General features: G+C 40.8%; 1 gene segment (V, D, J or C); it reads right to left on the bottom strand.

Annotated features, from left to right (window-relative positions):
* Window positions 1-9901: 9901 nt before the first annotated feature.
* On the bottom strand, window positions 9902-10634 carry LOC116900910. The segment is given in 2 exon segments: window positions 9902-10383; window positions 10568-10634. Coding segments are annotated over 2 exon segments (543 nt in total).
* Window positions 10635-27934: the final 17300 nt, after the last annotated feature.

Genomic DNA, 27934 nt, shown 5'->3' with positions numbered 1-27934 from the left:
AAAAAAAAAAAAAAAAAAAAAAAAAAAAAAAAAAAAAAAAAAAATCAAAATCCAAACAAATGCCATGTAAAAACTGTTAATGTGGGACTGGAGAGATGGCCCAGCGGCTAAGAGAACTGACTGCTTTTCCTGAGGTCCTGAGTTCTATTTCCTGCAATCACGTGGTAGCTCACAATCATCTGTAGTGGGATCTGATTCCCTCTTTTGGTGTGTCTGAAGATAGCAACAGTGTACTCATATACATAAAATAAATAAAACTTAAAAAAAACTTGTAATGGAGTACTGTCTGAGAAACAATGGCAAGAAAAATGTTCATATGTATTCAGCATAGATGCAACTAAAAATATTTTTTTAAGACAGTCAAGGGCAGAGAACCCTTCTGTTTCTCCTGTGCTTGGAGCCAACCTGGCCCCAGATCTCTGTATCAAAATCCTATGGTGTAAAGCTGGATTCACCAAGGAATTATGGACAATTCTGGAGTTCAGGGAAGACCACCACTTCTATCATATTCTGGCCCAAAAAACCTGCCTAGTGCCTAGACAGGGAACCTAAGATTGTCAGGGCAGAAACTTTCTGGGGAACCACAAGGAGTGCAGACACACAGACTTGAAGGAGGTCAAGCCACTGTCAGGACAACCAAGACACACTAACACCAGACACAGCCTGATGGGGAGAGACAAGCACAGGAACTTAAGCAACAGAAACCAAAATATGACATCATCAGAGTCCAGTTCTCCCCATCAGAGAATTGTGGGTACCAACACACCAGAAAAATAAGATTTAAATTTACAAGATCATCTGATGATGATAATACAGGACTTTACAAGAAGGACATAAATAACTCCTTTAAAAGGAAATGGGACAGCACCAGGTAAAATAAGTACAAGCCTTTAAAAGATAGAAAAAAAATCCTTTAAAATTACAGGAAAACACAACCAAGAAGGTGAAGGGAATTGAACAAACCAAACAGGATTGAAAAATGGGAAATAGAAAACAATAAAGAAAATCACAAAGGAACAACCCTGGATGAAACCTAGGAAAGATCAGGAGTCATAAGCTGTAAGCATCACAAAAAGATACAAAGAGATAGAAGAGAGAGAATCTTGAGGACTGAAGATACCCACAGAAAAGCATTGACAAAACAGTCAAGAAAATGTAAATGCAAAAAGTTCCTAACCCAAAAACACCCAAATCCGGACACATTGAGGAAAGATCAAATATAAGGATAATAGGTATAGAAGAGTAAAGATTCCCAAACTAAAGGCCAGTAAATATCTTCAACAAAAATTGTGAAAAACTTCCCTAACCTAAAGAAGAGATGCCCAAAACATACAAAGCCTAGAACTCAAATAGATGGAAGCAGAAAGAAAATCCTCACATCACATAATAATCAAAACACCAAATGCAAAACCTAAAGAAAATTTAAAAGCAGTAAGGAAAAAAAGTCCAGTAACATATAAAACATAGACCTGTGGAATTACCAGTCTTCCCAACAGACTTCATAAAGCCAGTCTTGGGCAGATGTCATATAGACCTTAAGTGAACACAAATACCAGCCTAAATACTATACCCAACAAAGTCTCAATTAACATGCTTGGAAAAAAGCAAGATATTCCATACAAAACCAAATTTACAAATATCTTTCCACAAATCCAGCTAAAAAGATAAATAGGATGGAAAACTCCAATAAGGAGGATACTACCCCTAGGAAAAGTAAGAAAAAAATCTCAACTAACTGAAAAGAGGAGCCGACAAATATAATACTTATCTAACAACAAAAAATAACAGAAACAATATGCACTATTCCTTAATATCTCTTAACATCAATGGACTCAATTCCCAAATAAAAAGACATAGACTGGGGGTTGGGGATTTAGCTCAGTGGTAGAGTGCTTGCCTAGCAAGCGCAAGGCCCTGGGTTCGGTCCCCAGCTCTGAAAAAAAAGAAAAAAAAAAGACATAGACTAACAGACTGGATATGTAAAGAGGACCCAGTATTTTGCTGCATACAGGAAACAAACCTCAGTGACAAAGACAGACACTACCTCATAGTAAAAGGCTGGAAATCAATTTTCCAAGCAAATGGTCCCAAGAAACAAGCTGGAGAAGCCACTCTAATAACAAATAATATGGACTTTCAACCAACGTTATCAAAAAAGATAAGGATGGTCACTTCATACTCATCAAAGGAAAAATCCACTAAAATGAACTCTAAATCCTGAATATCTATGCTCCAAATGCATGGGCACCTACATTCATAAAAGAAACCTTACTAACGCACAAAGCACACATTGTACCCTACACAATAACAGTGGGATATTTCAATACCTCACTTTTATCAGTGGACATATAATAGCAACAAAAACTAAACAGATATACAGGAACTAACAGAAGTTATGAACCAACTGGATTTAACAGATATTTATAGAACATTTTATCCTAAAACAAAAGAATATACCTTCTTCTCAGCACCTCATGGTACCTTCTCCAAAATTTATCATATTGGTCACAAAAACAGCCTCAACAGATACAAGAAGATAGAAATAATCCCATGCATCTTAACAGACCACGATGGACTAAGGCTTGTCTTCAATAACAACAAAACCGATAGAGAGCCTACATACACATGGAAGTTGAACTCAATGATAACTTGGTAAAAGAAGAAATAATAAAAAAAAGAAATTAAAGACTTTTTAGAATTTAACGAAAATGAAGGCACAACATACCCAAACTTATGGGACACAATGAAAGCAGTGCTAAGAGGAAATTCATAGCTCTGAGTGCCTCCATAAAGAAACCGGAGAAAGCATACATCAGCAGTACACCTAAAAGTTCTCGAATAAAAAGAAGCAAGTACATCCAACAGGAGTAGATGGCAGGAAATAATCAAATATGGGCTGAAACCAACCTAGTAGAAACATAAAGAACTGTATAAAGAATCAACAACCCAGGTGCTGGTTCTTTGAGAAAATCAACAAGATAGATCAACTCTTAGACTAGCCAGAGGACACACAGAGAGTATCCAAATTAACAAAATCAGAAATGAAAAGGGAGATATATCTACAGATTCTGAAGAAATTGAAAAAAAAACATCAGATTCTACTATAAAAGCCTATATTCAACAAAAATGGAAAATCTGGAGGAAATGGACAATTTTCTAGACAGATACCTGTTACCAAAGTTAAATCAGGATCTGATAAACCATCTAAACAGTTCCATAACTACTAAAGAAATAGAAATAATTATTAAAAGTCCCCTCATTAAAAAGAGCCCAGTACTCGATGAGTGTAGTGCAGAATTCTATCAGACCTTCACAGAGGACCTCATGCCAACACTGCCCAAACTATTCCACAAAATAGAAACAGACGGAGCACTACCAAATTCCTTCTATGAAGCCAAAATTACACTTACCTAAACCACAGAAAGACCCAGCAAAGAAAGAAAACTTCAGACCAATTTCCCTTATGAATATTGAAGCAAAAATACTCAGTAAAATTCTTGCAAACTAAATCCAAGAACACATTAAAATGATCATCCATCATGATCAAGTAGGCTTCATCCAAGGGGTGCAGGGATGGTTCAATATATGGAAATCCATGAACATAATCCACTATATAATCAAACTGAAAGAAAATAAACACATGATCATTTCATTAGATGCTAAGAAAGCATTTGACAAAATTCAACACGCCTTCATGTGAAAAATCCTGGAAAGATCAGGAATTCAAGGCCCAGCCCTACTCATAGTAAAAGCCATATACAGCAAACCAGTAGCCAACCATCAAACTAAATGGAGAAACTTGAAGCAATCCCACCAAAACCAGGCATTAGGCAAGGTTGCCCAGTCTCTCTCTACTTACTCAGTATAGTATTTGAAGTCCTGCTAGAGCAATCAGACAATAAAAGGTCAAAGGGATACAAATTGGAAAAGAAGTCAAACTATCACTACTTGCAAATGATATGATAATACACTTAAATAACTCCAAAAATGTGACCAGAGAATTCCTAAACCTGATAAACAACTTCCAAAAAGTGGCTGAATATAAAATTAACTTAAATAAATCAGCAGCCTTCCTCTATTCAAAGGACAAACAGGTTGAGAAAAAAATTAGGAAAATGACACCTTTTTTTCAATTTTTTTCAATTTATTTTTTAATTTTTTCCACCTTTATTAACTTGGGTATTTCTTTTTTTTTCTATTCTTTTTTTTATCTGTATTAACCTGAGTATTTCTTTTTTTTTTTTCATCTGTATTAACTTGAGTATTTCTTATTTACATTTCATTTCGATTGTCATTCCGCTTCTCAGTTTCCGGGCCAACATCCCCCTAGCCCCTCCACCTCCCCTTCTCTATGGGTGTTCCCCTCCCCATCCTTCCCCCATTACCGCCCTACCCCCCAACAGTCACCTTCAATGAGGTTTCATCTTGCTGGGACCAGGCTTCCCCTTCCACTGGTGCTCTTACTAGGCTATTCATTTGCTACCTATGAGTTGGAGCCCAGGTGAGTCCATGTATAGTCTTTGGGTAGTGTCTTGTCCCTGGAAGCTCTGGTTGGTTGGCATGTTTGTTCATATGGGGTCTTGGGGCCCCTTCAAGCTCTTCAGTTCTTTCTCCTGATTCCTAACGCGGGTCCCACTCTAAGTTCAGGGTTTTGCTACTGGCATTTGCCTATGTATTTGCTGTATTCTGGCTGTGTCTTTCAGGAGAGATCTACATCCGGTTCCTGTCGGCCTGCACTTCTTTGCTTCATCCATCTTATCTAGTTTGGTGGCTGTATGTGTATGGGCCACATGTGGGGCAGGCTCTGAATGGGTCTTCCTTCTGCCTCTGTTCTAAACTTTGCCTCCCTATTCCCTCCAAAGGATATTCTTGTTCCCCTTTTAAAGAAGGAGTGAAGCATTCACATGTTGGTCATCCTTCTTGAGTTTCATGTGTTCTGTGCATTAAGGGTAATTCAAGCATTTGGGCTAATATTCAATTATCAATGAGTGCATACCATGTGTATTTTTCTGTGATTGGGTTACCTCACTCAGTATGATCTTTTCCAGTTCCATCCATTTGCCTATGAATTTCGTAAAGTCATTGTTTTTGATAGCTGAGTACTTTTTCCATTGTGTAGATGTACCACATTTTCTGTATCCATTCCTCTGTTGAAGGGCATCTGGGTTCTTTCCAGCTTCTGGCTATTATAAATAAGGCTGCGATGAACATAGTGGAGCATGTGTCTTTGTTATATGTTGGGACATATTTTGGGTATATGCCCAAGAGAGGTATAGCTGGGTCCTCAGGTAGTTCAATGTCCAATTTTCTGAGGAACCGCCAGGCTGATTTCCAGAATGGTTGTACCAGTCTGCAATCCCACCAACAGTGGAGGAGTGTTCCTCTTTCTCCGCATCCTCGCCAGCATCTGCTGTCACCTGAGTCTTTTGATCTTAGCCATTCTCAATGGTATGAGGTGAAATCTCAGGGTTGCTTTGATTTGCATTTCCCTTATGACTAAAGATGTTGAACATTTCTTTAGGTACTTCTAAACAGCCATTCGGCATTCCTCAGCTGTGAATTCCTGGTTTAGCTCTGAACCCCATTTTTTAATAGGGTTATTTGTCTCCCTGCAGTCTACCTTCTTGAGTTCTTTGTATATTTTGGATATAAGCCCTCTATCAGTTGTAGGATTGGTAAAGATCTTTTCCCAATCTGTGGGTTGCTATTTTGTCCTAACAACAGTGTCCTTTGCTTTACAGAGGCTTTGCAGTTTTATGATGTCCCATTTGTCAATTCTTGATCTTAGAGTATAAGCCACTGGTGTTTTGTTCAGGAAATTTTCTCCAGTGTCCATGTCTTCCCCACTTTTTCTTCTATTAGTTTGAGTGTATCTGGTTAGATGTGGAAGTCCTTGATCCACTTAGACTTAAACTTTGTACAGGGTGATAAGAATGGATTGATCTGCATTCTTCTTCATGGAAACCTCAAGTTGAACATGCACCGTATGTTGAAAATGCTATCTTTCTTCCATTGGATGGTTTTAGCTCCTTTGTCAAAAATCAAGTTACTATAGATAGGTATGTGGGTTCATTTCTGTGTCTTCAATTCTTTCTGTTCCACTGATCTATCTGACTGGTATATCTATACCCAATACCATAGAATTTGTATGACGATTGCTCTGTATTACTGCTTGAAGTCAGGGATGGTGATTCCCCAGGAAGTTCTTTTATTTTTGAGCATAGTTTTCGATACCCTGGGCTTTTTGTTATTCCAAATAATTTTGCAAATTGCTCTTTCTATCTCTATAAAGAATTGAGTAGGCATTTTGATGGGGATTGTATTGAATCTGTATATTTCCTTTTGATAAATGGCCATCTTTACTATATTAATCCTGCCAATCCATGAGCATGGGAGATCTTTCTATCTTCTGAGATCTTCTTCAATTTCTTTCTTTAGAGGCTTGAAGTTCTTATACAGATCTTTCACTTGCTTGGTTAAAGTCACACCGAGGTATTTTATATCATTTGAGACTATTATGAAGCGTGTCGTTTCCCTAATTTCTTTCTCGGCTTCTTTCTCTTTTGTGTAGAGGAAGGCTACTGAATTATTTGAGTTAATTTTATACCCAGCCACTTTGCTGAAGGCGTTTATCAGGTTTAGTAGTACTCTGGTGGAACTTTTGGGATCACTTAAGTATACAATCATATCGTCTGCAAATAGTGATAGTTTGTCTTCTTCCTTTCCAATCTGTATCTTTTTGATTTCCCTTTGTTGTCTGATTGCTCTGGCTAGGGCTCGAAGAACTATATTGAATAAGTAGGGAGAGAGAGGGCAACCTTGTCTAGTCCCTGATTTTAGTGGGATTGCTTCAAGTTCCTCTCCATTTAGTTTAATGTTAGTGACTGTTTTGCTGTATATGGCTTTTACTATGTTTAGATATGGGCCTTGAATTCTTGTTCTTTCCAGGACAATTATCATAAAGGGGTGTTGAATTTTGTTAAATGCTTTCTCAGCATCTAATGAAATGATCATGTGGTTTTTATCTTTCAGTTTGTTTATATAGTGGATTATGTTGATGTTTTTCCATATATTAAACCATCCCTGCATCCCTGGAATGAAGCCTACTTGATCATGATGGTTGATTTTTTTTTAATCTTTATTAACTTGAGTATTTCTTATTTACATTTCATTTGTTATTCCCCTTCCCTGTTTCCAGGCCAACATCCCCTAACCCCACCCACTCCCCTTCTATATGGGCTTTCCCTCCCCATCCACCCCCATTACCACCCTCCCCCCAACAATCACGTTCACTGGGGCTTCCAGTCTTGGGGACCAAGGGCTTCCCCCTTCCACTGGTGCTCTTACTAGGCTATTCATTTGCAACCCTCTGGAGGTCAGAGTCCAGGGTCAGTCCATGTATAGTCTTTGGGTAGTAGCTTAGTCCCTGGAAGCTCTGGTTGCTTGGCATTGTTGTTCATATGGGGTCTCGAGCCCCTTCAAAGTCTTCCAGTCCTTTCTCTGATTCCTTCAACCGGGGTCCCATTCTCAGTTCAGTGATTTGCTGCTGGCATTCGCCTATGTAATTGTTGTATTCTGGCTGTGTCTCTCAGGAGAGAGCTATATCCGGTTCCTGTGGGCCTGCACGTCCTTGCTTCATCCATCTTATCTAATTGGGTGGCTGTATCTGTATGGGTCACATGAGGTGTAGGCTCTGAATGAGTGTTCTTTCTACCTCTGTTCTAAACTTTGTCTCCCTATTCCCTCCCAAGGGTATTCTTGTTCCCCTTTTAAAGAAGGAGTGAAGCATTCGCATTTTGGTCATCCTTCTTGAGTTTCATGAGTTCTGTGCATCTAGGGTAATTCAAGCATTTGGCTAATAGCCACTTATCAGTGAGTGCATACCATGTCTGTTTTTTTGTGATTACGTTACCTCATTCAGGATGATCTTTTCCAGTTCCATGCATTTGCCTATGAATTTCATAAAGTCATTGTTTTTGATGTCTAAGTAATATTCCATTGTGTAGATGTACCACATTTTCTGTATCCATTCCTCTGTTGAAGGGCATCTGGGTTCTTTCCAGCTTCTGGCTATTATAAATAAGGTTGCTATGAACATAGTGGAGCATATGTCTTTGTTATATGTTGGGACATATTTTCGTATATGCCCAAGAGAAGTATAGCTGGATACTCAGGTAGTTCAATGCCCAGTTTTCTGAGGAACCTCCAGACTGATTTCCAGAATGGTTATACCAGTCTGCAATCCCACCAACAATGGAGGAGTGTTCCTCTTTCTCCACATCCTAGCCACCATTTGCTGTAACCTGAGTTTTTGATCTTAGCCATTCTCACTGGTGTGAGGTGAGGGTTGTTTTGATTTGCATTTCCCTTATGACTAAAGATGTTGATCATTTCTTTAGGTGTTTCTAAGCCGTTCGGCATTCCTCAGCTGTGAATTCTTTGTTTATCTCTGAACCCCATTTTTTTTTTAATAAGCAAAGGCGAGGTTTATTACGGAGACCTATTACAGAGATATCCGGGCTGACACGTATCCCACGCAGGAGACAGAGGAGTTGACCCCGAAACTCAAAAGTCAGGGTTTTATATAGGGAAGGCTAGGGGGTTTGGCGCGGTTACACACAATTGGCTAGTTTCTGGCACGGCTATAAGTGATTGGCTCATTCAAACATGGCAGTGAGATTACAGCACAGCAGAAGAGTATGTGCTGACTGGGGCGTTTAGGATTTTAGAAGCTAGGTGTGTATCAGGGTTTGAAGGACATCTGGTTAAGGAGTTACTCTGAATAAGCTGGGGGAGGTGCCCTTCTGCATCTTTATGGCCTGTCAGTCCTGGCTGTAGGGCGGGCCCTGCCCTGCCTGGACAGTGTTTAGTCTTGAGTCTGGATTTTGAAACTTACTCTTTTAATTTTATATTTTTAAACCTTAAATCTGTATTATTTTTTCTTTCATTCCTCTCTTCTTCTACTAAGTAATTCTAATCTTAGAACTTTGATATCAAATCTCGTATTTCGTCTCACCAATTGTCCTAACTGACTGGTACTGTTGTTCAGAACTATCAACCGCACAGCATCCACTCGATTTTTAACAAAAGCAATTAACCTGTTTGTCACGCAGGGGCCAAAAACTGAAACCAAGAAAATTATTAGTAATGGCCCAGTTATATAGCAGAGAGTAGGGTAGTCATCTAGGGAGACCGAGTGAACCAAGACTCAAACCAACCTTGTTGAGCGTCTCTATCTTTTTGTAGGAGTCAAGCCTATTAACTAGTTTCTTTAACACACATGGACCTATAATCAGAAGCAGAAGCAAAACTAAGAAGGGTCCCATAAGGGAAGATATCAGAGTAGTCATCCAAGGAGATCTACTAAACCAGCTCTTGAACCATCCCTGATGTGCTTCTCTGTCTGTCTTTTGTCTAAAGAGATGTGTGTGTGCGTGTGTGTGTGTGTGTGTGTGTGTGTGTGTGTGTGTGTGGCACATGTGTATGTCCCATGGAAACACGTGGAAGACTAGGGATTGGAAGTATGTTAGTTGAAGGGAAAGGTGGTGACAGAAAGAAACAAGGGAAATTAAGATTGTTAAACTAGGTGATATACTTTTAATATATTTGTTGTATGAAATTCAACTAAATTCAACTATATTCAAATAAATAAAGTTAACCCAAGGAAAACGAGGGAAAAATTAGGGAGAGCTGTGACAGCTGAGCTATGTAAAAGCCAAGTTTTCTTCTGTATCCTCCAGTGGGAATGTAGCAGAGGATCTTGATTTAGCCCGTGGAGATTCATGTTGGAAGCTTTCATTCCAGAATATAAGATAATAAATTTGTCATGTTAAATACACAGAATTTAAACATGAGAAATTTAAAAAAAATACAAAAGTGTTATTTATTTATTTACTTATTTTTACTTCTTTTTGCCATAAGGACCTTCCAATGCAAAGAATCTGTTCATTGATTTTCTACCAAACTTTGCATCAGTTAGACATAACAGCTGCAGGCAGAAGGAGAAGTGTGTACGTTGAGGGCTGTGCGTGCAGGCAGCTGTTAGAATATCAGAGGAGGTGTGTGTATGAGGTTGAAACACTGTGGGAGGATTGGTGTTAGACTGCATACAGTAATAAACAGCCAGGTCTTCAGCCTGCATGTTGCTGATGGTGAAAGTGAAATCTGTTCCAGATCCACTGCCTGTGAAGCGATCAGGGACGCCAGTGTACCGGTTGGATGCCTTGTAGATAAGCAGTTTAGGAGACTGCCCTGTTTTCTGTTGGTACCAGTCTACATTAGAACCCACATTCTGACTGGCCTTGCAGTTCACGGTGACCCTCTCTCCCACTGATATGGACATGGATGCGGGAGACTGAGTCATCACAATGTCCCCATCAGCACCTGTAACCAGAAATAAATAATGATTATACACTTAAACACACAAAGAGCTCCTGATACAAACCTTGAAATCAAAAATGTCTTTTCTAATGATATTTTCTGCACACTATTAGCTTCCTATAGGAAATAGCTGTTGCAACAGAAATGAATTATTTTTAAGATTTTGTAATACTTTTAAACATCTCACCAGACAACCAGAGCAGCAGGAATATGAAGACCCTAGTATGTGACTCCATCCTGACGCCCATGCTGGTCTTATGCTATTCAGATATCACTGCAAAGGCCTGGTTTATAAAGCATGGGCACCTGGGCTGGCCTCTAGGGACCTATGCAAATTAGTCATCAGATAAGGAAGTAAATTGCCTGGATACAGGTTTTTGAGGGTATCCAGGTCAATCAACAGCCAAAAGTACTATGTAAGATAGGAAGTAATCACTGGGAACGTAATCAACATAGAAGCTCAAGGACGAACTTAGACCTTTCAAACCACAAGTGTTTATATGCTGTCATGACTGGCTTCCATTAAAAATCAATAGGTGAATTTCACAAAAATAATAGTAAAACTTCCTTTGACTCAATCCTGAGAAAACTATTAATCCTGTGCAGCAATAACACAGTAAACAAGGAAAATAGAATAGAAGAAAGGAAGGAAAGAAGAGAAAGGGAAAGTGGAGGGAAGAAGAAAGAAAGAAGAAGATGGAGAACAGAAGAAGGAATATTGAATTGAGGAAGTAAGAGAAATGTGGAGAGGAAAGTAGGAATGGAGAAAATGAAACAAGGAGAAATATTTTAAAAGAAAGCTGGATGCACATCTTAGTGTTTAAAAATCACTTGCTTCTCTTATAAAAGACTAAGGTTTGATTCTTTCCAAGCATTCACATGATAATTCTCAACCATTTATAATTCCAATTAAGAGCACACATGGTACACATGTATACAAATATGCATACATACACACACACATAAATGCATAAATGCATGCATATATTCATTCAGTTTGAGATGTGAGCCCCGAGCTTCTCTCTAGCTACCAAGTCTTCAACCTGCTGCCTTTTTTTCTGCTTTCCAGGATTCTAACCCTCCAAAAGTCCAAAGAAATCCTTACTTAATTAGTTTGTCTTCTCATGGTTTTTATCACACCAATAGAAAAATAGTTAATAAAAAGGGATAATCCATCAGGGTATATTATACCTGTAAGATGATATACACACAACATAAACAAGTGTATGTGTTATATAATACTATCATGTCCTACTGTATCCATGAGTTTCAAAACCAGTTGGTCAGTTTGTTTTTAAGGAACACATATATAGCATTAACTCTCATATTGTTTACATGGGGCCTTAGATTTCCCACTTACAAATATTAAATTTACTCATAATTATGAGATAAAAAGCCTGGAAGGTAGAGACTATCAACACAAGATCATACTTCTTTAGTATGGTGTGAGATTTCTGGATTTTTACATTTGAGAATAGACAAGGAGAGTTCAGAGTGATCTTTAACCCATGAGGATGAAGCAGGGGATGGACAAATGACTTAGAAACAAAACTATTACATGTACCATCTCCTTTATGAATCTTAGATTTTAAGCATGATTATATAAATGTAAACACAATTGTTGTGTGTATAAGGGAATCTAGAAGAGGGAAGAAAATTTAGGGGAAAAAATGGAACAGAGAGAAATATGAGGGCAAGCAATATATCTTAGGTAGGATTACTATTGTAATGAAGAAGTATCCTGACCAAAGATGGAAGAATTTATTCTTCCTACACTACCAGATAACAATCCATCTCTGAGGGAAGTCAGAGCAGGAACTGAAACAAAACAGGAACCCAGAGGTGGGAGCTGACCAGAAGCCATGGAGGATGCTGCTTATTGGCTTCCCTCTGATGGCTTGCTCAGTGTGCTTTGTTGGTTTTGATTTTAGCCATTCTGACTGTTGTGAGGTAGAATCTCAGGAGTGTTCTGATTTGCATTTCCCTGATAACTAAGAATGATGAACATTTTTAAAGGTCCTTCTCAGACACTCAATATTCCTTAACAATATTATTTGGCTCTCTGGAGTCTAGCTTCTTGAGTTCTTTGTATATATTGCATATTAGCCTTCTATCAGATGTAGGATTTTTAAGACCTTTTGCCAATCTGTTGGTTACCATTTAGTCCTAATGACTAGTGTCCCTTTCCTTACAAAAGTTTTTCAGTTTTATGAGGTCTCATTTGTCAATTCTTGATTTTAGAGCATAAGCCATTGGTGGTTTGTTCAGGAAATTTTCCCCAGTGCCCATGTATTTGAGGCTCTTCCCAACTTTTTTTCTATTAGTTTCAATGTATCGTGTTTCATGTGGCGGTCCTTGACACACTTGGATGCATGATTTCTTTTTTTAATTGGATATATTTCTTTATTTACATTTCAAATGCTATTCTCTTTCCCAGTTTCCTGCCGTAAGTCCTGCATCCCCTTCCTCCCATTAGGGTTCCCACCCCAGATAGACCCCTACCCCTACCACCACCCCTTGACAGGAATTTTTTCCCAGTTCCTATGTGTTCAAGACTCTTCCCCACTTTTTCTTCTATTAGTTTGAGTGTATCTGGTTTTATGTGGAGGTCCTTCATTCTCTTGAACTTAAGCTTTGTACAAGGTGATAAGAATGGGTAGATTTGTATTTTTCTACATGCTGACCTCCAGTTGAACCAGCAACATTTGTTGAAAATGCTATCCTTTTTCTTTTTCTTTTTTTCTTTTTTTCGGAGCTGGGGACTGAACCCAGGGCCTTGCGCTTGCTAGGCAAGCGCTCTACCTCTGAAAAAAGAAAGAAAGAAAGAAAAAAAAAAAGAAAATGCTATCATTTTTTCCACTGGATAATTTTGCCCCTTTTCAAAAATCAAGTGACCATAGGTGTCTGGGTTCTTCTTTGGGTGTTCAATTCTAATCCATTGATCTATCTGCATCTCTCTGTACCAGTTCATACAGTTTTTATCACTGTTGCTCTGTAATACAGATTGAGCTCAGGGATGGTAATTCCCCCAGAAGTTCTTTTGTTGTTGTCATATTAATTCTGCCAATCCATGACCATGGGAGGTCTTTTCTTCTTCTGAAATATTCTTCAATTTTTTTCTTCGGAGACTTGAAGTTCTTGTCAGAAAGATCTTTCACTTGCATCATTAGAGTCACACCGAGGTATTTTACATTATTTGGGACTATTGTGAAGGGTGTCAATTCCCTAATTTCTTTCTCAGACTGTTTATCCTTTGAGTAGAGGAAGGTTACTGATTTGTTTGAGTTAATTTTATACCCAGCCACTTTGCTGAAATTGCTTATCAGGCTCAGAGTTCTCTGGTGGAACTTTGGAGTCACTGAAGTATACTATCATATCATCTGCAAATGGTGTTATTTTGACTTCTTCCCTTCCAATTCATATCCCTTTGACCTCCATTTATTGTCTGATTGCTCAGGTTAGGACGTTCAGTACTATATTGAATAAGTAGGGAGAGAGTGGGCAGCCTTGTCTACTTCCTGAATTATGTGGGATTGCTTCAAGTTTCTCTTCATTAAGTTTGATGTTGGCTACTGGTTTGCTTTATAATGCCTCTACTATATTTATGTATGGGCCTTGAATTCCTGATCTTCCCAAGATTTTTAACATAAAGGAGTATTGAATTTTGTCAAATGCTTTCTCAGCATCTAATGAGATGATCATGAGATTTTTTTCTTTGAGTGTGCTGCATAGTGGATTATGTTGATGAATTTCCATATATTGAACCATCCCTGCAATTCTGGGATGAAGCCTACTTGATCATGATGGATGATCACTTTAATGTGCACTTGGATTCAGGTTGCAAGAATTTTATTGAATATTTTTGCATTGTATTCCTCAGACAAATTGGTCTAAAGCTCCCTTTCTTTGATGGGTCTTTGTGTGGTTTATGTATAAGCATAATTGTGGCTTCATAGAAGGAATTGGATAGTGGTCCTTCTGTTTCCAAGTATGTTGTAGAATAGTTTAGACTTTACATGTATGAGGTCTTCAATGAAGGTCTGATAGAATTCTGCACTAAACCTATCTGGTCCTGGGCTTTTATTGGTTGGGAGACTTTCCTTTTTATTTCCTTTTTTTCTCCATCTTTATTAACTTAGGTATTTCTTATTTACATTTCAATTGTTATTCCCTTTCCCGGTTTCTGGGTCAACATCCCGCTAACCCCTCCCACTCTGCTTCTCTATGGGTGTTCCCTTCCCCATCCTCCACCCATTACCAACCTCCCCCCAACAATCATGTTCACTGGGGGTTCAGTCTTGGCAGGACCAAGGGCTTCCCCTTCCACTGGTTCTCTTACTAGGCTATTCATTGCTACCTATGAGGTTGGAGCCCAGGGTCACTCCATGTAGAGTCTTTGGGTAGTGGCTTAGTCCCTGGAAGCTCTGGTTGGTTGGCATTGTTGTTCATATGGGGTCTTACTCTTCCAGTCCTTTCTCAGATTCCTTCAACCGGGTCCCGCTCTCAGTTCAGTGGTTTGCTGCTGGCATTCGCCTATGTATTTGCTCTATTCTGGCTGTGTCTCTCAGGGGAGATCTATGTCAGGGCCCGGTCAGCCTGCACTTTTTTGCGTCATCCATATTATCTAGTTTGGTGGAAGTATATGTATGGGCCACATGTGGGGCAGGCTCTGAATGAGTGTTCCTTCTGCCTTTGTTCTAAACTTTGCCTCCCTATTCACTGCCAAGGGTATTCTTGTTCCCCTTTTAAAGAAGGAGTGAAGCATTCGCATGTTGGTCATCCTTCTTGAGTTTCATGTGTTCTGTGCATCTAGGGTAATTCAAGCATTTGGGCTAATATCCACTTCTCAATTAGTGCATACCATGTGTGTTTTTTTGGGATTGGGTTACCTCACTCAGCATGATATTTTCCAGTTCCATCCATTTGCCTATGAATTTCATAAAGTCATTTTTTTTGATAGTTAGGAAATATAACATTGTGTAGATGTACCACATTTTCTGTATCCATTCCTCTGTTGAGGGGCAACGGGTTCTTTCCAGCTTCTGGCTATTATAAATAAGGATGCTATGAACATAGTGGAGCACATGTCTTTGTTATATGTTGGGGCATCTTTTGGGTATATGCCCAAGAGAGGTATAGCTGGGTCCTCAGGTAGTTCAATGTCCAGTTTTCTGAGGACCCTCCAGACTGATTTCCAGAATGGTTGTACCAGTCTGCAATCCCACCAACAATGCAGGAGTGTTCCTCTTTCTCCACATCCTTGCCAGCATTTGCAGTCACCTGAGTTTTTGAACTTAGCCATTCTCACTGGTGTGAGGTGAAATCTCAGGGTTGTTTTGATTTGCATTTCCCTTATGACTAAAGATGTTGAACATTTCTTTAGGTGTTTCTCAGCCATTCAGCATTCCTCAGCTGTGAATTCTTTGTTTAGTTCTGAACCCCATTTTTAGTAGGGTTATTTGTCTCTCTGCGGTCTAACTTCTTCAGTTCTTTGTATATTTTGGATATAAGCCCTCTATCTGTTGTAGGATTGGTAAAGAATTTTTCCGAATCTGTTGGTTGTTGTTTTGTCCTAACAACAGTGTCCTTTGCTTTACAGAAGCTTTGCAGTTTTATGAGATCCCATTTGTTGATTCTTGATCTTAGAGCACAAACCATTGGTGTTTTGTTCAGGAAATTTTCTCCAGTGTCCATGTGTTTGAGATTCTTCCCCACTTTTTCTTCTATTAGTTTGAGTGTATCTGGTTTGATGTGGAGGTCCGTGATCCACTTGGACTTAAGCTTTGTCTAGGGTGATAAGCATGGATCGATATGCATTCTTCTACATACTGACGTCCAGTTGAACCAGCATCATTTGCTGAAAATGCTATCTTTTTTCCATTGGATGGTTTTGGCTCCTTTGTCAAAAATCAAGTGCCCATAGGTGTTTGGGTTCATTTCTGGGTCTTCAACACTATTCCCCTTGTCTATCTGTCTGTCTCTGTACCAATACCATGCAGTTTTTTTCACTATTGCTCTGTAATACTGCTTGAGTTCAGGGGTAGTGATTCCCCCTGAAGTCCTTTTATTGTTGAGGATAGTTTTAGCTATCCTGGATTTTTTTTTTTATTCCAGATGAATTTGCAAATTGTTCTGTCTAACTCTCTGAAGAAATGGATTGGTATTTTGATGGGGATTGCATTGAATCTGCAGATTGCTTTTGGTAAAATGGCCATTTTTACTATATTAATCCTGCCAATCCATGAGCATCGGGGATCTTTCCATCTTCTGAGGTCTTCTTCAATTTCTTTCTTCAGAGGCTTGAAGTTCTTATCATACAGATCTTTTACTTGCTTGGTTAAAGTCACACCGAGGAATTTTATATTATTTGGGACTATTATGAAGGGTGTCATTTCCCTAATTTCTTTCTCGGCTTTTTTCTCTTTTGAATAGAGGAAGGCTACTGGTTTATTTGAGTTAATTTTATACCCAGCCACTTTGCTGAAGGTGTTTATCAGCTTTAGTAGTTCTCTGGTGGAACTTTTGGGATCACTTAAATATACTATCATATCATCTGCAAATAGTGATGTTTTGACTTCTTCTTTTCCAATCTATATCCCCTTGATTTCCTTTTGTTGTCTGATTGCTCTGGCTAGGACTTCAAGAATTATATTGAATAAGTAGGGAGAGAGTCGGCAGCCTTGCCTAGTCCCTGATTTTAGTGGGATTGCTTCATGTTTCTCTCCATTTAGTTTAATATTAGTTAGTGGTTTGCTGTATATGGCTTTTAATATGTGTAGGCATGGGCCTTGAATTCCTATTCTTTCCAGGATTTTTATCATGAAGGGGTGTTGAATTTTTTTCAGCATCGAATGAAATGATCATGTGGCTTTTATCTTTCAGTTTGTTTATATAATGGATTAAGTTGATTGTTTTCCATATATTAAACCATCCCTGCATGCCTGGGATGAAGCCTACTTGACCATGGTGGATGATTGTTTTGATGTGGTCTTGGATTTGGTTGGCCAGAATTTTATTCAGGAGTTTTGCATCGATATTCATAAGGGAAATTGGTCTGAAGTTCTCTATCTTTGTTTGGTCTTTGTGTGCTTTAGGTATATGAGTAATTGGTGCTTCATAGAAGGAATTTGGTAGTGCTCCATCTTTTTCAATTTTGTGGAATAGTTTGGATAGTATTGGTATGAAGTCTTCTGTGAAGGACTGATAGAATTCTGCACTGAACCTGTCTGGACCTGTGCTCTTTTTGGTAGGGAGAAGTTTAATGACTGCTTTTATATCCTTAGGAGTTATAGCATTGTTTAAATGGTTTATCTATTCCTGATTTAACTTCAGTACCTGGTATCTGTCTAGGAAATTGTCCATTTCCTGCAGATTTTCAAGTTTTGTTGAACATAGGCCTTTGTAGTAGGATCTGATGATTTTTTGACTTTCCTCTGATTCTGTAGTTATGTCTCCCTTTTCATTTCTGATTTTGTTAATTTGGACACACTCTCTGTGTCCTCTCGTTAGTCTGGCTAAGGGTTTATTTGTATTGTTGACTTTCTCAAATAATCAACTTTTGGTTCTGTTGATTCTTTCTATGGTCCTTTTTGTTTCTACTTGGTTGATTTCAGCTCTGAGTTTGATTATTTCCTGCCTTCTACTCCTCCTGGGTGTATTTGCTTCTTTTTGTTCTAGAGCTTTTAGGTGTGCTGTCAAGCTGCTGACATATGCTCTTTCCTGTTTCTTTCTGCAGGCACTCAGCGCTATGAGTTTTCCTCTTAGCACAGCTTTCATTGTGTCCCATAAGTTTGGGTATGTTGTACCTTCATTTTCATTAAATTCTAAAAAAGTCTTTAATTTCTTTTCTTTATTTCTTCCTTGACCAGGTTATCATTGAGTAGAGCATTGTTCAACTTCCATGTATATATGGGCGTTCTTCCCTCATTGTTATTGAAGACCAGCTTTAGTCTGTGGTGGTCTGATAGGAATCATGGGATTATTTCTATCTTTCTGTATCCATTGAGGCCTGTTTTATGACCTATTATATGGTCAGTTTTGGAGAAAGTACCATGAAGTGGTGTGAAGAAGGTATATAATTTTGTTTTAGGATAGAATGTTCTATAAATATCTGTGAAGTCCATTAGGTTCATGACTTCTCTTAGTCTGTCTATGTGTTTGTTTAATTTCTGTTTCCATGATCTGTCCCTTGATGAGAGTGGGGTGTTGAAATCTCCTGCTATTATTGTGTGATGTGCAATGTGTGCTTTGAGCTTTAGTAAGGTTTCTTTTATGTATGTAAGTGCCCTTGTATTTGGAGCATAGATATTTAGGATTGAGAATTCATCTTGGTAGATTTTTTCCTTTGATGAATATGAAGTGTCCTTCAATATCTTTTTTGATGACTTTTAGTTGAAAATCAATTTTATTCGCTACTAGAATGGCTACTCCAGCTTGCTTCTTCAGACAAAATGCTTTGAAATTTGTTTTCCAGCCTTTCACTCTGAGGTAGTGCCTATCTTTGTCTCTGACGTGTGTTTCCTGTAGGCTGCCAAATGCAGGGTCCTCATTGGGAATCCAGTTTGTTAATCTATGTTTTTCTATTGGGGAGTTGAGACCATTGATATTGAGAGATATTAAGGAATAGTGATTATTGCTTCCTGTTATATTCATATTTGGATGTGAGGTTATGTTTGTGTGCTTTTCTTCTCTTTGTTTTGTTGCCAAGACCATTAGTTTCTTGCCTCTTCTAGGGTGTAGCTTGCCTCCTTATGTTGGGCTTTACCATTTATTATCCTTTGTAGTGCTGGATTTGTAGAAAGATATTGTATAAATTTGGTTTTGTCATGGAATATCTTGGTTTCTCCATCTATGTTAATTGAGAGTTTTGCAGGATACAGTAAACTGGGCTGGCATTTGTGTTCTCTTAGGGTCTGTATGACATCTGTCCAGGATCTTCTGGCTTTCATAGTCTCTGGTGAGAAGTCTGGTGTGATTCTGATAGGTCTGCCTAGTTACTTGACCTTTTTCCCTTATTGCTTTTAATATTCTTTCTTTGTTTTTTGCATTTGGTGTTTTGACTATTATGTGATGGGAGGAGTTTCTTTTCTGTTCCAATCTATTTGGAGTTCTGTAGGCTTCTTCTATATTTATGGGCATCTCTTTCTTTAGGTTAGGGAAGTTTTCTTCTATGATTTTGTTGAAGATATTTACTGGTCCTTTGAACTGGGAGTCTTCACTCTCTTCTATACCTATTATCCTTAAGTTTGATCTTCTCATTGAGTCCTGGATTTCCTGTATGTTTTGGACCAGTAGGTTTTTCCATTTCACATTATCTTTGACACTTTGTAGATGATTTTTATGGAATCTTCTGCTCCTGAGATTCTCTCTTCTATCTCTTGTATTCTGTTGGTGATGCTTGTATCTATGGCTCCTTCTCTCTTCCTTTGGTTTTCTTTTCTTTTCTTCTTTTTTTTTTTTAGGAGCTGGGGACCGAACCCAGGGCCTCGCGCTTGCTAGGCAAGCACTCTACCACTGAGCTAAATCCCCAAACCCCCCTTTGGTTTTCTATATCCAGGGTTGTCTCCCTTTGTGCTTTCTTTCTTGTTTCTATTTCCATTTTTAATTCCTTCAACTGTTTGTGTTTTCCTGGAATTCTTTCAGGGATTTTTGTGATTCCTCTCTATAGACTTCTACTTGCTTATTTATTTTTTCCTGCCTTTCTAAGGGAGTCCTTTATGCCTTTCTTGAAGTCCTCTATCATCATGATCAAATGTGATTTAAAATCAAGATCTTGTTTTTCTGATGTGTTTGGATATTCACTGTTTGCTTTGGTGGGAGGATTGGGTTCCAATAATGCCATGTAGCCTTGGTTTCTGTTGCTTGCGTTCCTGTGCTTGCCTTTTGCCATCAGGTTGTCTCAGGTGTTCCCTTGCTCTGCTATTTCTGACAGTGTCTAAACCGTCCTACAGGTCTATGTGTCAGGAGTATTGTAGACCTGTTTTCCTGTTTTCTTTCAGCCAGTAATGGGAACATAGTGTTCTGCTTTCAGGCGTGTAGTCTTTCCTGTCTACTGGTCTTCAGCTGTTCCTGTGGGCGTGTGTCCTGAGTCCACCAGGCAGGCCACTTGGAGCAGAAAACTTGGTCTTATCTCTGGTCCCAGGGCCAAAGTTGCTCCTGTGGGACTGCTTTTGAGTTATCTGTTAGGATGGCAACCAGAGGGGTCTGCCTCGCCTTTTCCGGGCTCCTGTGCACTGGGGTCCCAGATGGCGTTAGGTGTTTTCCTCTGGAGTCAGAAATGTGTGCAGAGTGCAGTCTCTTCTGGCTTCCCAGGTGTGTCTGCCCCTCTGAAGGTTTAGCTCTTCCTCCCACGGGATTTGGGTGCAGAGAACCGTTGACCCAGTCCCTTCAGGTCCAAGCGGTGTCTGAACCGCAGGGGACCTGCTGTTTGAATGCCCTGATCTTCCCATTCCCAGAGGACATCTCTTTCTTTAGGTTAGGAAAGTTTTTTTCTCTAAGTTTGTTGAACATATTTACTGGCCCTTTAATTTGGGTGTCTTCACTTTCTTTTATACCTTTTATCCTTAGCTTTGATCTTCTCATTGTGTCCTGGATTTTCTGTGTGTTTTGGTCTATGAGCTTTTTACATTTTACATTATCTTTGACAGTTGTGTCGATGTTTTCTGTGGTATCTCTGCCCCTGACATCCTCTCTTCTATCTCTTGTATTCTGTTGCTTATGCTTTTATCTACGGCTCCTTGTCTCTTCCTTTGGTTTTCTATATCCAGGGTCGTCTCCCTTTGTGCTTCTTTATTATTTCTATTTCCATTTTCTATTTGTTCACCTATTTTATTGTGTTTTCCTGTAGTTCTTTCAGGGATTCTTGTGTTTCCTCTCTATGGGCTTCTACTTGTTTACTTGTGTTTTCCTGCATTTCTCTAAGGGAGTTCTTTATGTCTTTTTAAAGTCCTCCATTATTATCAAAAAATGGTGATTTAAATTTAAATCTTGCTTTTCTGGTGTTTTTGGAAAGCCAGTACTTTCTTCGTTGGGAGAACTGGGCTTTGATGATGCCAAGTATCCTTGGTTTCTGCTGCTTAGGTTCTTGGGTTTGCCTCTAGCCATTGGGTTGTCTCTGGTGTTTGCTTGTTTTGCTGTTTCGAAGAGTGACTTGACCCTCCTGTAGGCCTCCCTATCAGTACTCCCGTAGAACTGTTTTCCTGTTTTCTTTAAACCTTTCCTGAGAACAGGTGCTCTGATGTCAGGTGTGTGGGTGCTTCTAGAGACTGCCTTCCAGCTTTAGGAGTGGGCAGGAATCAAAGGGTCCTGCCCCTGATTGCTTGTTAGACCCTTGCACCCAGCGGGCACAGTTGGCAATATGCGAGTCTCTCTTGGGTCTGAACTGTGGGCAGAGTGTAATGTCCTCTGAATTCTTAGGAGTATCCACACTTCTGTGGGTCCAGCTCTCTCCCCCACAGGATTTGGGTGCAGGGAGCTGTCTGGCCAGTTCAGATTGGTCCTGGGCTCAGACCAGACCTGCGAGTACCAGAGGCTGTCTGTTTGTATATTCCTGTGTCCAGAGGCACTGTGCAGTTTCCTCTTGGACCAGGAATGTGGGCCTAGGTGTCCAGAGGTGGCAGTCTCTCCTGTGGCCTCAAGATGTCTGTACTCCTGGGTAGTCCACTCTCTTCCTGACGGGATTTGGCTGCAGGGAACTCACAAAGTAGGTTTTTAATGGCACGAAGTTGCATACCTATAACCCTATCTCTTGGAAAATTGAGGAGGGAGAATGCAAATTTGAGGCCAACCTGTCTTACGAATTAGTATCCTATCTGATTTCTCCCTTATCACCTTAAAGAAGAAGAGATAAAAGGAATTGTGATTGAATATGAAATTGAGCTCTGGATGCTCTGGACTATGGGCAGAGGGTAGTCTGCTCTGACTTCTCAGGAGCATCCACACTTCTGCGGGTCCACCTCCCTCCCCCACGGGATTTGGGTGCAGAGAGCAAATTTCTTACTGGGGTGGGGGGGTTCTGGTTTCCAGGTTTATGAGAGGCCTTCCAAGTATGAAATTTGAAGATAATTTTTTATTCTGGGACATTGCATGGGATCTGCTCAGTGAAGAGTTGGAAAATAGTTTAAGTAATAAGTTATGAAGTTCCTGACCCCTGGGGAAAAGACTATAGACTCAATCCAGTTATATTTATTGATTACTCTTAGTAGAATAACAATCTCTAAGACAAAATTGAGATTCCTGTGTGAAGGAGGATGAGGTAAGGAATTTTAAAAATGAAAAACGACAAGAAGACCTTGATTATCTGCACAATCAAGCCAGGAGTTGGTATGCTCTGTCAAGATAAGCAACCTCAAAATAGCCCTTGACTGTATGCATGAGAAGCCAAAAAGCTGTTAGTGTTATCCTAATAAGTAGATGGTCATGGCTGTTCATTTCTGGTTGAGGGTCATTAAGTCAGGCTTACAGGAACTTTTCTTCCATACTGGAGTCAGAGAAAATCAGCTAGTGGGTACCAAGATATATAACTAGTATAAAATGAAGTTTCTTTAGATATTATAATAATTTCAAGGAGAATATAAAAGCATTTGTGGTAGTTTGGATGAGAACACCCCACCATACATTTGAGTGTCTTGTTCTGCAGTTGGTACACTGATCTGAAGGACTAGAAGATGTTGGAGAAAGTGTAGCCTTGTTGAAAGAGATGTGTCACTAAGGGTGTGCTTTGAAGTTTCAAAAATCCACTGCTAGACCGAGTGTCTCTCTCTTAGCCTGGATCAAGAGGTAAGACTTTAGCAACTGTTCCAGAAATGTTCCTGCCTGCCTGCCACCATGTTCTGGCCATGATGGCCATGGGCTCACTCTCTGAAACTGTGAGCAAGCCCTCAATTAAATGCTTTCTTCTATATGATGCTTTGGACATGATGTTTCATCACAGCAACAGTAAATCTAACTAAAACCACATTACTAATATAAATCTTTCTTATACACATAGTGATAATGAATAGAGTTAATTAGCTAGGCAGGCTGGTGTGTGGTCTGGGGAGCAGATAGGCCAGCCAATGGCAACAAACTATGATCTCTTAGAAGCCAGTCTTAGGGGGTTGGGGATTTAGCTCAGTGGTAGAGCGCTTGTCTAGCAAGCATAAGGTCCTGGGTTCGGTCCCTAGCTCTGAAAAAAAGAAAAAAGAAAAAAAAAAAAAAGCCAGTCTTGGCATATTTACATAGTCAATGGCATACAGTAGACTTGTGTGTTCTTTAACACCCTGATGCCAGTTTAGAGCTGAGTGGACTCACCTGCATGTCACATGTTTATGTACTTATTGGCACCCAAAAACCTAAAGATGAGTAGGCATTCTCTGGGCAGCACATCTTCCTTGATGTAGGAGGCTGAGGGGTCATTAATGAAACCATAATTTAGGCACTAGAATAGAATCTTGATTGTGTATCTTTTGAATTGTGTGTGTGACATTCAGCCAACTCCTTAACTTCCCAAGCTTCAATTTCCTGCCAAGAAATTTGCATTGGTTGCAAAACTTAAAGGGGTACCTCCAAATTCCTAAAATAGATGAATTATATTTAATATCATATTGAAAGATCAATGCCAAGCAACGGTGTTTTACTTTGTGAATAAGGAAATGTTGTTAAGGAATTTTATGATGTGCAATGTAGTATTAGAAAAGTTAGGCCAGTTCTCTGTATGTTCATGTCATGTTCCTGCCACTAGGTGTAGGTAGTGTATAGGCTGAGAGAAGCATCAGACTTTCACAATAAAAAGTCCAGAACAGCCAGTACTGCCCACCCTTGCCCACATCCCTGGCCCAAGAGGACACAGTATAGGGTCTCTGGGAACAGGAAGATAGGGGCACTCAATCAGCACGTCCCCATGTGGTCCAGAAACCGCTTGAATCTGAAGGGACCTGGTCAACAGCTCCCTGCACCCAAATACTGTGGGAGGGAGAGCTAAACATTCAGAGCGGCAGACATGCCTGGGAAGCCAGAAGAGACTACACTCTGCCCACATGTCTCACTCAAGAGGAAAATACCTAACACCATCTGGGAACCCTGTGCACAGGGCCCGGGGAAAAGGCGGGGCAAGCCCTTCTGGTTGCTGCCCTCACAGTGAGTTGAAAGACAGCCCCCCAGGAGCAACTTGAGCTCCAGGACCAGAGGTAAGACCAACTTTTCTGCTCAAAGTTACATGCCTGGTGGACTCAGGACACATGCTCACAGGAACAGCTGAAGACCAGTAGATAGGAAAGACTACACACCTGAAAGTAAAAGACTCTGTTCCTATAACAGGCTGAAAGAAAACAGGAAAACAGGTCTACAGCATTCCTGACACACAGGCCTGTAGGACAGTCTAGCCACTGTCAGAAATAGCAGAACAAGGTAACACCTGAGACAACCTGATGGAGAGAGGCAAGCACAGGAAAGAAAGCAACAGAAACCAAGACTACATGGCATCATCGGAGCCCAATTCTCCCACCAAAGCAAACAGTGAATATCCAAACACACCAGAAAAACAAGATCTTGATTTTAAATCACATTTGATCATGATGATGGAGGACTTCAAGAAAGACACAAATAACTCCTTTAGAGAAAGGCAGGAAAAGATAAATAAACAAGTAGAAGCCTATAGAGAGGAAATGCAAAAATCCCTGAAAGAATTCCAGGAAAACACAATCAAACAGGTGAAGGAATTAAAAATGGAAATAGAAGCAAGAAAGAAAGCACAAAGGGAGACAACCCTGGATATAGAAAACCAAAGGAGACAAGGAGCCATAGATACAAGCATCACCAACAGAATTCAAGAGATGGAAGAGAGAATCTCAGGAGCAGAAGATTCCATAGGAATCATTGACATGGAGCTGCAGGTCCCCTGTGCCCCAGACGCCGCCAGAACCTGAAGGGACTGGATCAACAGTTCTCTACACCCAAATCCCGTGGGAGGGAGAGCTAAACCTTCAGAGTGGCAGACAAGCCTGGGAAGCCAGAAGAGACTACACTCTGCCCACATTTCTGACTCCAGAGAAAAACACCAAATGCCATCTGGGACCCTGGTGCACAGGGGGCTCCCGGAAAAGGCAGCACAGGTCCTCCTGGCTGCTCCCCTCACAGAGAGCTCAAAAACAACACCCACGAGCAAACTTGAGCCTCGGGACCTCAGGTAAGACCAACTTTTCTGCTCCAAGCGACCTGACTGGTGGCCTCAGGAAACACAGAGGCAAAATTCCTTTGGGACCAGACACTTCCGGTTTTTAGCTGGAGCCCCAACCTCGCTGATCCCCACCCACAGCTCACTGCTCCCAAACCCCGTGGGAGAGAGAGCTCACCGCCCGGACAGGTGGGCACTCCTGAGACTGCAGAGCAGAAGAGACCACCAATACTGCCCACCCCTGCCCACATCCCTGGCCCAAGAGGAAACTGTATACGGCCTCTGGGAACTGGAAGATAGGGGCACTGGAGCTGCAGGTCCCCAGTGCCCCAGAAACCACCAGAACCTGAAGGGACCAGATCAACAGTTCTCTGCACCCAAATCCCATGGGAGGGAGAGCTAACCCTTAGGAGAGGCAGACAAGCCTGGGAAGCCAGAAGAGACTACACTCTGCCCACATTTCTGACACCAGAGGAAAACACCTAACGCCATCTGGGACCCTGGTACATGGAGTTCCCGGAAAAGGCAGTGCAGGCCCTCCTGGTTACTACCCTCACGGAAAGCTCATAAGCAACACCCCATGAGCAAACTTGAGCCGCGGGATCACAGTTAAGACCAACTTTTCTGCTCCAAGCGACCTGCCAGGTGAATTCAGGACACAGGCCCACAGGAACAGCAGAAGACCTGTGGACAGGAAAAATTACACGCACAAAAGCAGAACACTCTGTCCCCATAACTGGCTGAAAGAAAACAGGAAAACAGGTCTACAGCACTCCTGACACACAGGCTTATAGGACAGTCTAGCCACTGTCAGAAATAGCAGAACAAAGTAACACCAGAGGTAATCTGATGGTGAGAGGCAAGGGCAGGAACCCAAGCAACAGAAACCAAGACTACATGGCATCATCGGAGCCCAATTCTCCAACCAAAGTAAACACTGAATATCCCAACACACCAGAAAAGCAAGATCTAGATTTAAAATCATATTTGATCATGATGCTGGAGGACTTCAAGAAAGACATGAAGAACTCCATTAGAGAAACGCAGGAAAACATAAATAAACAAGTAGAAGCCTATAGAGAGGAATCACAAAAATCCCTGAAAGAATTCCAAGAAAATACAATCAAACAGTTGAAGGAATTAAAAATGGAAATAGAAGCAATCAAGAAAGAACATGGGGAAATAACCCTGTATATAGAAAACCAAAGGAAGAGACAAGGAGCCATAGATACAAGCATCAACAACAGAATACAAGAGATAAAAGACAGAATCTCAGGAGCAGAAGATTCCATAGAAATCATCGACACAACTGTCAAAGATAATGTAAAACAGAAAAAGCTACAGGTCCAAAACATACAGGAAATCCAGGACTCAATGAGAAGATCAAACCTAAGGATAGTAGGTAAAGAAGAGAGTGGCTCTGCACCCAAATCCCGTGGGAGGCAGAGACGCCTGGGAAACCAGAAGAGACTGCACTCTGCACACATCTCTGATGCCAGAGGAAAACACCAAATGCCATCTGGAACCCTGGTGCACAGAGGCCCACGGAAAGGGCGGCGCATATATCCTGGTTGCTGCCGCCTCGGAGAGCTCGTAGGCAGCACCCCACCAGCAAACTTGAGCCTCGGGACCACAGGTAAGACCAACGTTTCTGCTGCAAGAGACCTGCCTGGTGAACTCAGGACACACAGAGGCAAAATTCCTCTAGGACCAGGCACTTCCGGTGTTTACCGGGAGTCCCAGGCCGGCGGATCCCTGCCCGCAGGAACTTTCTGCTCCCAAACCCCGTGGGAGAGAGACCTCACCGCCTGGTCAGGTGGGCACTCCTGAGGCTGCAGAGCTGAAGAGATCACCAGCACTGCCCACCCCTGCCCACATCCCTGGCCCAAGAAGAAACTGTATACAGACTCTGGGTTCCCGTGGGGGAGGGCCCAGGAGCGGCAGGACCTCTGCACCTGAGACACCGCTGGAACCTGAAGGGACAGACCGGATAAACAGTTCTCTGCACCCAAATCCCGTGGGAGGGAGAGCTAAACCTACAGAGAGGCAGACACGCCTGGGAAACCAGAAGAGACTGCACTCTGCACACATCTCTGACGCCAGAGGAAAACACCAAATGCCATCTGGAAACCTGGTGCACGGAGGCTCCCGGAAACAGCGGCGCAGATCTTCCTGGTTGCTGCAGCCACGGAGAGCTCCTAGGCAGCACCCCATGAGCAAACTTGAGCGTCGGGACCACAGGTAAGACCAATTTGTCTGCTGCAAGTGACCTGCCTGGTGAACACCAGACACAGGCCCACAGGAACAGCTGAAGACCTGTAGATAGGAAAAACTACACGCCCAAAAGCAGAACACTCTGTCCCCATAACTGGCTGAAAGAAAACAGAGAAACAGGTATACAGC

Source organism: Rattus rattus, chromosome 5 (genome assembly GCF_011064425.1).
Source record: "Rattus rattus isolate New Zealand chromosome 5, Rrattus_CSIRO_v1, whole genome shotgun sequence".
Lineage (NCBI taxonomy): Eukaryota > Metazoa > Chordata > Mammalia > Rodentia > Muridae > Rattus > Rattus rattus.
This window is presented reverse-complemented; position numbering and strand designations above follow the sequence as displayed.